Source organism: Formica exsecta, unplaced genomic scaffold, assembly GCF_003651465.1.
Source record: "Formica exsecta isolate Colony F162 unplaced genomic scaffold, ASM365146v1 scaffold700, whole genome shotgun sequence".
NCBI classification, from domain to species: Eukaryota; Metazoa; Arthropoda; class Insecta; order Hymenoptera; family Formicidae; genus Formica; species Formica exsecta.
In genome coordinates this window covers 25,628-36,594 of record NW_021853467.1, presented here as the reverse complement: position 1 = coordinate 36,594, position 10,967 = coordinate 25,628, and the positions used below count along the sequence as shown (strand labels likewise).

General features: G+C 44.0%; 1 protein-coding gene across 1 annotated transcript in view; it reads right to left on the bottom strand.

The window, feature by feature from the left end:
* Positions 1–9,534: 9,534 nt before the first annotated feature.
* Positions 9,535–10,967, bottom strand: part of LOC115243238 (calcium-binding protein P-like) — a 7,556-nt gene continuing 6,123 nt past the window's right edge. The window contains exon 2 of the mRNA XM_029820053.1: positions 9,535–9,606. Coding sequence (XP_029675913.1) covers positions 9,535–9,606 — 72 coding nt within the window. The remainder of the gene's footprint in view (positions 9,607–10,967) is intronic.

The following is a 10,967-nucleotide window of genomic DNA, read 5'->3' as shown; positions in this document are numbered from 1 at the left end:
GCTCGAATCTAGTAATTCCATTTAAACTCATGGGAAACTCGATACACTCCAGATTCAGTTAATTCTTCGTAGCGATAGTCTTAATATCAATCTTGTCACCTGAGACGAACTCACCGATAAACACGGTATTGACCTTAACACTGTTATGTTTATCTATAGCATCACGTACTCTATCGAGCACGGTATCTCTAGCATCTTCGAGGGCCGCACTCCCCCCCGCAGATGCCAACAAACTTACGCTATCTCTTTTTCTCCTTTGGGTACCTCTCTCTCGCACTCAAGGAGCCGTGAGTTAGATACGGCCTAGATTACCTACTCTTGTGCAATTTTGATTTTTTCCGCATTTAATCTTATTAAACGTGGAGGATGACTGGTGAACAGAGGTACGTACAACATTGTAACAATGCACCCCCCATTGTTACCCGGCAGTAGACCGCCGTAAATCTGCCGCCCGGCGAACGCCGGCCGGGCAGAAGCAGAGACGCTGAGCGCCCATTTTTAAACGCTAATTACCGCCGTTGCGATAAACAACCGTACGGCCGTTACGCCGTTATACGGAAAACCGAGCCCCGCCGAGCGTTGCCGTGAACGCCCGAGCGACCCCCGCCGAAACGCCGCGCCGTTTCGCCCAGGGGAGATGACGTGTTTACCGTTAATAACCTGCCGAAAAACAACACGTCATTATCCCCACCCGGGGGCGAACGACGCGGTTACCGTTACACGCTCGGGTATATAACGGCAGCCTTTTTAGATCCTGGCACCAGAATCTGAATCCGCTCGAGTTGTTATCCGTTCGAGACTTTCCTGATCCGATCCGAATCATTCGCAAACACGACGGAACGTGGGGGTTTACGAGTTCGCAGCCTCCGCCGAGCATTCTTGGCTTCCGAACCGCTTTACGATCCTTCGCAATCCGCGACCACTTCTCTCGAGAGTTCTCGAGAAACGTTCTAACTTCCGACCGACCCGACCATACGGACCGTGGGCTGGCGAGTTTGCCACCCCGTTGAGTTCCCTAAAACCCGTTGGTCAATCCGTACTCCGCGTGCAAACAAGGGACAGCGAGTTCGCCGCCCGTTCGGTTGGTCAATCCGTACTCCGCGTGCAAACAAGGGACAGCGAGTTCGCTGCCCGTTCGAGATTTCTCGATATCGCACGCATCCCACAACATCTGGGAATACGCGACGTAAATATTATCGCGGACCATAGACGCATAAAAAACTGTCTCGCTGGTTTAAATCGACTCACGCGTTTTTGTGAACCACGCGCCGTCACAACAAACCGACCACGCGCCACGCGCCGTCTACCTGGCGTGTTTATATCCGCGTTGCGTATACTACACCGCATCTCATTGTTAAACTCGCGTAATTCATAACAACCGTGCCCCGCCCGTGGCACCGAACTATCCGCCGCGCGCCCGCTCCGCGGGGCATTTCCGTATTGTTAACCAGCGCCGATAGAAGCCAAATAAAATAACATTCTTTTATATTTTATTTAAATCTTGTGTCTCACTACTTTCTACGAGCCCTGATCACGACCGAGCGAATCCGCGAGCTCACGAAAGTAACCGTTACATTGGCGCTCCGAACAGAAGGACCGACCGAAAGACGCACGAATTTTTTTTCTCTCTTTTTTTTTTGGCCTCTAATAACGCGTGCGGAAACAAGCCAGCATGAAAAGCTGGATATATACGCTTCCGAAAAAGCAATTGATCGCCACGGCCATCACATATGGCATCGATACCATTGGAACGCTCGATATCATCCGCAACCGAATGAGTAACTACGTAGACTCTTACCCGGAAGAATTTGGGGCCCAAGGCCCGGACGCACGAACTACGCGGACGAGATGAAGACTCTCATACGCCGAGCCGGGGGGTATTCGCGTACGCCGACGCAAACCCCGAAGAATTCAGGCCACGAGGCGTAGAACCTGCAACCGCCGTTGGGCGCACGTGGTCATCGAGAATCGGTGACGCCCTCGGGTACCGACCGACCGGCCGATACCAGATACACCCGAGTCGCGTCAGCCGGTTCTACGACCGACCGACTAACGTCCAGCAGCCTAGGGAGCAGGCCACCGTCGACCTCATCAAGCCTGCAACATCCGACATCAGACCGCACCAGCCGATCCACCGCACTGTACCGCACCAGCCGCCAGGGATACACCGGCAGATACCACCCGCGAACGGCTAGACGAAGCCGATAGAATCGTCCGAAGCAAGGGAGCCAGCGACACGAGGATGGAACCTGCCACCGCCGTTGGGCGCCCGTGGTCACTGAGAATCGGTAGCGCACTCGGGTACCGACCGACCGACCGATACCAGATACACCCGAGTCGCACCCGTCGGTTTTACGACCGACCAACTAACGTCCAACGGCTTGGGGAGCGGGTCGCCATCGATCTCGTTGAACTCTGAACATCCAGGACACGACCGCACCAGACTAGTCACCGCACCGCACCGCACCAGCCATCAGGGGGTACGATGCCAGATCCCACCAGAGGAAGCTGGCCATGTTGGCCACACCGCCGCCGCCGCTAACCGCCTGCATCCGGCGCCGAACAACGCCAAAACCGATGAGGCCGCCAGCCAAGCGACTAAGGTCGCCACCGGGCCAGGAGCCAGCACCAGAAAATCGAACAACGGGGGAAACACCACCCGCCCCCCCCCATGCCCAAAATCCTGGTCCCGATAGGGCCCGCGCTGCCACCTCCGATCATGGTGGAACTCGAGCCGGGACTAGTAGCGCCGATCCTGCATTTCGCGGTCCACGTGTCCCGGCGATACAAGGTCCGGATACCACAAGGGCGATGGACCTTGCGATTTAACGCAGCCGGCAAGCTGTCCTACTGCCGGAAGATGCAGTAGGGTGCCTCAAATTCAGGCACAGTAGGCGGGGGGGGGGGTGATGTAACAATGCACCCCCCATTGTTACCCGGCAGTAGACCACCGGAAGTCTGACGCCCGGCGAACACCGGCCGGGCAGGGGCAGCAGCGAAGAGAACCCATTTTTAAACGCTAATTACCGCCGTTGCGATAAACAACCGACCGCCGAGCGCTGCCGTGAACGCCCGAGCGACACCCGCCGAAACACCGCGCCGTTTCGCCCAGGGGAGATGACGTGTTTACCGTTAATTACCTGCCGAAAAACAACACGTCATTATCCCCACCCGAGGGCGAACGACGCGGTTACCGTTAGATGCTCGGGTATATAACGGCAGCCTTTTTAGATCCCGGCACCAGATTCGCACCAGAATCTGAATCCGCTCGAGCTGTACGTTCGAGACTTTCCTGATCCGATCCGAATCATTCGCAAACACGACGGAAAGTGGGGGTTGACGAGTTCGCAGCCTCCGCCGAGCATTTTCGGCTTCCGAACCGCTTTACGATCCTTCGCTACGATCAATCCGCGACCGCTTCTCTCGAGAGTTCTCGAGAAACGGTCTAACTTCCGAGCGACCCGACCATATGGACCGTGGGCTGGCGAGTTCGCCACCCCGTTGAGTTCCCTCAACCCCGTTGGTCAATCCGTACTCCGCGTGCAAACAAGGGACAGCGAGTTCGCTGCCCGTTCGAGATTTCTCAATATCGCACGCATCCCACAACATCTGGGAATACGCGACGTAAATATTATCGCGGACCATAGACGCATAAAAAACTGTCTCGCTGGTTTAAATCGACTCACGCGTTTTTGTGAACCACGCGCCATCCCAACAAACCGACCACGCGCCGTCTACCTGGCGTGTTTATATCCGCGTTGCGTATACTACACCGCATCTCATTGTTAAACTCGCGTAATTCATAACAACCGCGCCCCGCCCGTGGCACCTTTCTACGAGCCCTGATCACGACCGAGCGAATCCGCGAGCTCACGAAAGTAACCCCGTTACAACACACATGCAATAATGGCAATGTATTCTTGTACGGTTGACATCTTTGACGAAAGATTGCGCTAACGGCGCTTCGTGATGTTACTGCTTGCATCTATACTTGCTTTTGACAGGTATAGGTTAAGTTTGCAAAATGCCGAGTGCAGTGTTCGTATGCTTTCATTTATAAAAAAGTGAAGATGCAAAATTCTTCGTAATACTTGTGGATAGTTGGATCAGGTATATCTCATTTATATTAGAGAAAACTAAAACATTACAAAAGTAATTTATGCTACGTGTAAAAACAGAACAAAGCATCGCAATACATATATTTATAAGAAAGAGATGTGTGTATTCTATAATATGTTTATTATATGATATATGTGTGTGTGTGTGTGTGTATTCTATAGATTCAACTATCCAGAAATATCAGGAAGAATTTTGCAGCTTTACTTTTTTATAAATGAAAGAGTGCTACGCTATATAATGTTGCACTCTGGAAAATTTAACGTCAAATACCTGTCAAAAACCAGTATGGATAACTGCGAACAGTAATATAGGCATATGCACACAAGAATCTAGTATATTTGAATGCATTTGTTAAAGGAGTGTCATCATATAGTTATTCGTCATGCATCATATGACTACAGATAAGTATAAATAACATTGGTGAAATGCAGTCTGTGTAACGTTAATGCATGTCTTATGAATAATTTATAAATATACATTTATTTTTCAGTGGAAGTAGAAGAATTTTTCAAGCTGTTGATAAGATTTTGACAAAGCCTGTGGCATCATGTTTATTGCAAATCAACATATTATAGTTAATTCTTATTTCGACGCGAATGCATTGCTTGAAATAGATGAAGCATGTTCTAGTATTGTTAATGAATATAATAGATCTGTTATATTGTATGTTTTCATAAAAAAGAAATGATATAACTGCTAAAAAATTACCTTTTTTAAAAAAAAGTGAAAAAAATGCGCCAAGTGCAGGCGCATAAGCGTCTTTTGTTATAAAAAAACTCTTATACAAAATAATGTTATTTCAATTTATTATAAAAAATTCTTATACAAAATAGTGTTATTTTAATTATTTTAATACAAAAACACTGTCACATTCAAATTAAACAACTGTTTCACAAAATAGTTGTTTTCTTTTTCTACAAAAATAATCTGATATATGACAAAAATATTGCGCCAACTAATAAAAATTTATTTTACAAAATGTATTTATTATTATTTCTAATATTAAAAATTGTATCAATAAATAGTGGAACATATTTAAGTGAAAGAAATTTTGGTAAACGTTCGGAAAACCCACCCATATGAAATAATGGGTAAAAATACCCAATTCTTATATATTTTTGCCTCCTGAACACAAATATGAAACTTAAAAATGGCGGTCGGACTCGCAAATCGAAGAAAAACACAAAAAAACCAATCAAACCCGGGTAAACCTTCGGAAAACCAATCTATATGAAATAATGGGTAAGAATATCCAATTCTTATGCATTTTTGCCTCCTGAACATGAATATGAAACTTAAAAATGGAGGTCGGACTCGCAACTCGCAAGTCGAAGAGAAACGCAAAAATCCAACCAAACGCGAAAATCCAACCCATGTCCGAGGGATGCATTTTTATTAGTAATAATTCACCCCTGGGATATAGGTTTAGGTTAGGTCATATCTTCCGGAGGTGGAGCCCCCCCGTAGGGGGGCGGTACCCACTGTGTCCACGCATATATTTTACAACGCGAAGCGTAGTACACCCCACAATTGTTGTGTGGATGGAAAAGCATGGGTTGGATTTTTGCGTTTGGTTGGATTTTTGCGTTTCTTTTCGATTTGCGAGTCCGACCGCCATTTTTAAATTTCACATTCGTGTTCAGGAGGCAAAAATACATAAGGATTGGGTATTCTTACCCATTATTTCATATAGGTGGGTTTTCCGAACGTTTACCAAAATTTTTTATTAAGAAAACAAATTTCAGTTGATACAATTTTTAATATTAGAAATAATAATAAATACATTTTGTAACATAAATTTTTATTAGTTGGCGTAATATTTTTATCATATATCACATTATTTTTGTAGAAAAAGAAAACAACTATTTTGTGAAACAGTTTTTTAGTTTGAATGTGTATAAATATACGTCTCTGGAGCAATTCACTGTATAAATTCATTCGGCGTTTATTATGTTATATATTCGTATGAACTTAACATGGAAGAGGTATTATTTAATGGGGAAAGAGATACTGTTTTTTTTTATCAGATTTTTTTTTCACTTATACATTTTCTAGCAAATTTGAAATAGTACGAAAAGTATAGTAGAATAAATAAATTCTGAAATAGTCAATGTATATATAATTGAAAGAAAAGTTTTGATGAATATTTTGTTGAGCATTTGTATGTTAATATTTTAGAGGATATTTAAATATGCATGAGAAAAAGTATTGCGTATGGCGCAGCATGCGATATCAATCGTTACAGATGAGCAGATTATATTCATCATTTTTTATGTACAAATGGGGAATATTTCAAAAGTGATATCAACGATCGCTATTGAGTGAGCAGCTTTCTGGAATGTTCGCGATTTTGCCACTGTTCGCAAAACTCTCGTACATTTTGGAATAAATTTGATAGGAGCAGACTGGGAAAACGTACATGGTAGGTAAACCACGACGATTGATAAGCGACCAAAGGAGATTTCGGTCCTCCTCAATTTTCAAACCTGTCACAGCTTATTCCACTTTAGTCCCTCTACCTTCGCGCTACTGCCGTTACAGAAATTCATTCTCTTTTGCGCCCGTAGTAATTTCATTTCGTTCACACCCGGTTTTCCACGGGCGACTGGTTGCTTGATTCGTACGTATTATTCCCTGGGCCGTGGTCGACAAAATTGTTTTTAAGAAATTGACTTTTCCGCCCGAGAAAAGGAACAATGCCCCGCGGAGGAAAATCCACTGACGTTCCATTTAATAGCGCTCCCCCACCCCTCCATCTTTTGCGCGCCAGAGTTTCCATTTTGAAAGGGATTTCAACAGTTGACGCCTCGCTTTGCCAACGAGATTTAATCTTGGACAGGAAGAAAAATGTTTTCCGCGAAATCCATCCGTAATAATCTATCAGATTTTAAATATAAAATCTTTTTCTACTTGAATATAGAGCAAACTTCCATAAAGAAACATGAAAGAAAGAGTGAGAGATGCAATTATTTTTTACTTTGTTACTTTTGTTACGTCCAGACTCGAGGAAGGATGAGTCGACGGAAGGGCGCAAAAACTATCTTTTATTATCCCGAAGTTAAACGTCTTGTGGCGTTTGGAATCGGATCGAACGAACGGACAGGTCTGAAAAGCAGGTAAACGACTGAGTCGCTATTACGCTGGTTATTCAGACATTCGTTCGGTGGTCCCTTTTCGGTTAGAGAATTTTATCTCTTTTACGCGGGATGGGACCAAGTGCAATCTTTCGACTAGGAATGAGTGGGGGTTTAATAAAAAGTAATTCTTTTATTTAAATTAACAAAGTATGAATTTATTCATATTTTAAAATAGATGATAGATGCACATGATTATATTAAAATAAAAATAAAATATTGTTGATTATAATTTCTCGGTGAGTGTACATGTGTGTGTGTGTGTGTTTTAGTTCGCAGGTGTTACATTAATACGGAGGACATCAGTCGGAATGCAAGGGAAAGATTCTATCGTTAACATTTAGGTTCTGACTGGTTAATACAATATAAAAATATATTTAATTAAAGGATAAAAAAAGATAAAATCAAAATCAATGTGTATAAGTAAATAAGTGTATATGTTAATAACGGTCAGAAGTATAAAATTGGTCTCTTGCATATGTGTTAGATTAAGATCAGGATTTATAATTTTCTAAGACTTATTACCGGAACGGGTTGATGATTTAAAATTTAAAAGAATGAAATGTTACGTCCTGGTGACTCCACGATTCCTTTCTTCCACGAAGTTGCGGCAATGATAATCGATCGGTGATAGAAATGAGTCGTTCGGTAAATAGAGCATCTTGCGTCACACATTCCTTAAACATTTAGTCACTTGTCAATATCTATATCTACGAGTAACCGTGGGAAAGACGCGAGAGACCAGTGACGAAACCTTCTTCTTCTTCTTTCTTTTATGGCTGGTTGGGCATTAGTCGCCCATACACCATTGTTTCTTATGGGTTTGTAAAATATAAGCAAAATTTCTCTAAAGAGAGGAGGGAGTCCAAAAAAAGGTCCAAACAAAGGACATACGCAGCGCGCAAAAACACGTCCGAACCCGACACGTCGTCAGTTGGAACTAGGTTGACGAAACCGCGCCGGTCGCTTAAAAATAAATAAAAATCAGTAGATACCCTCGCAATAGAAGTTTCCAGCGAAATAATAAACTGATACCGAAAAGATAATAAAATTCTCACGAAATATCTGACGAATACGACTAAATCAACAATGACGAAACTTCTGTGACGACACATTGAGTAACGACAGAAAGTAAGACTTTTTCTAATCAGATCATGTGAGTAAGGGAAATCTAGAGCTCAAGGGATTCTGAACTGATCACCAATCGACGATCACCACGAGTGAAGATTTGAAAAGTAGGAGAAACACCCCGCCTAATGAGGACATCGGCACAATTTTTAATTCATTGAAGTTTTGGAAGATTCTCACTCTTAGAAATTGGAATACACCCCGAAGAAAAAGATATAAAAAGAAGACTCGAACGGACTTATAAAAGGGACCACAGAACGAATGTCTGAATAACCAGCGTAACAGCGACTCAGTCGTTTACCTGCTTTTCAGACCTGTCCGTTCGTTCGACCTGATTCAAAACGCCACGAGACGTTTAACTTCGGGATAATAAAAGATAGTTGTTGCGCCCTTCCATCGACTCATCCTTCCTCGAGTCTGGACGTAACAGAAACATTCTTCGGAAAGTTTTGATTTAAATAAGAAACAATATCTAGACCGGTTTTTGTGTCGTGTAATGGTACGAAATTTAAAAGCTCCTCGACACATGAGAAATCGTTTTGTACGATTCGAGTACTCAATTGACTCACGTGTCGATTATCGGTGCTTTCATCAAGACACAATGAAAAATATGAACACGTTAGTAACAATCTGCATTGCGGTACACAATTTAATCGCTTTCCCACATAATGCTTCTTGATGAATTATGCAATGAATGAGGGGGAATTTTAAATCTCGCTGCTTTATTTGGCCGAAGAATCCAATTTTCGAACCAGTCATTGATTTCGCGCCATCAGTTATGATAGCCGAACATTTTGAAAAATCGATATTAAATTTTTGTAGGGTTTGTTCAACGGCTTTAAAAATGTCTAGACCGGTTGTTGTGTCATGTAAAGGTACGAAATTTAAAAGCTCCTCGATACATGAGAAATTGGTTTGTACGATTCGAGCAAATATACTCAATTGACTCACGTGTCGATTATCGGTGCTTTCATCAAGACACAATGAAAAATATGAGCACGTTGACAATAAATATTTTAATTTCTCTTCTATGGAAGACGCGATATGAGTAATTCTCGATGCTATTGTTTTTTTTTATTTAATGGAATACTAGAAGCTTCTGAAAGAGTTAAGGAATTTCCGAATGATTTGACAGTTTCGACAAGGCATTCTTTTACAAATTCATCTTCGGTAAACGATTTCGAATGTTTAGCGATAAGACGCCATATGGCATATGAAGCTGTAGCTGTTTTTGCAGAAGACGTAGCATCATTATCTATAAAATCTACATCAAAAATTGGACTACGACTACAACCTTCTCGATATACTAATTTAAATCCTTCTATTAAATTAGACTTTTCTTGATACACATATTTTGAATACTCCTTGAAATGCTTGTTTATGAAATGTTTCTCAATCACAAATTTTTTAACAACAGATGGTTGATAACCGCACAGAAGACAAATCGTTTTATTAAAAATACATGCAAAGAAACTATCTTCCCACACTTTATCATAATGTTGTAACGGGATTATTTTCGTGAGCTCGCGGATTCGCTCGGTCGTGATCAGGGCTCGTAGAAAGTAGTGAGACACAAGATTTAAATAAAATATAAAAGAATGTTATTTTATTTGGCTTCTATCGGCGCTGGTTACTAATACAGAAATGCCCCGCGGAGCGTGCGCGCGGCGGATAGTACGGTGCCACGGGCGGGGCGCGGTTGTTACGAATTACGCGAGTTTAACAATGAGATGCGGTATAGTATACGCAACGCGGATATAAACACGCTAGGTAGACGGCGCGTGGTCGGTTTGTTGTGACGGCGCGTGGTTCACAAAAACGCGTAAGTTGATTTAAACCGGCCAGACAGTTTCTTATGCGTCTATGGTCCGCGATAATATTTACGTCGCGTATTCCCAGATGTTGTGAGATGCGTGCGATATCGAGAAATCTCGAACGGGCAGCGAACTCGCTGTCCCTTGTTTGCACGCGGAGTACGGATTGACCAACGGGGTTGAGGAAACTTAACGGGGTGGCGAACTCGCCAGCCAACGGTCCGTATGATCGGGTCGGTCGGAAGTTAGACCGTTTTTCGAGAACTCTCGAGAGAAGCGGTCGCGGATTGCGAAGGATCGTAAAGCGGTTCGGAAGCCGAGAATGCTCGGCGGAGGCTGCGAACTCGTCAACCCCCACGTTCCGTCGTGTTTGCGAATGATTCGGATCGGATCAGGAAAGTCTCGAGCGTACAGCTCGAGCGGATTCAGATTCTGGTGCGATTCTGGTGCCGGGATCTAAAAAGGCTGCCGTTATATACCCGAGCGTCTAACGGTAACCGCGTGGTTCGCCCCCGGCTGGGGATAATGACGTGTTGTTTTTCGGCAGGTAATTAACGGTAAACACGTCATCTCCTCTGGGCGAAACGGCGCGGCGTTTTGGCGGGTGTCGCTCGGGCGTTCACGGCAGCGCTCGGCGATGCTCGGTTTTCCGTTTAACAGCGTAACGGCCGTACGGTTGTTTATCGCAACGGCGGTAATTAGCGTTTAAAAATGGGCGCTCGGCGCCTCTGCCCCTGCCCGGCCGGTGTTCGCCGGGCGGCAGACTTCCGGC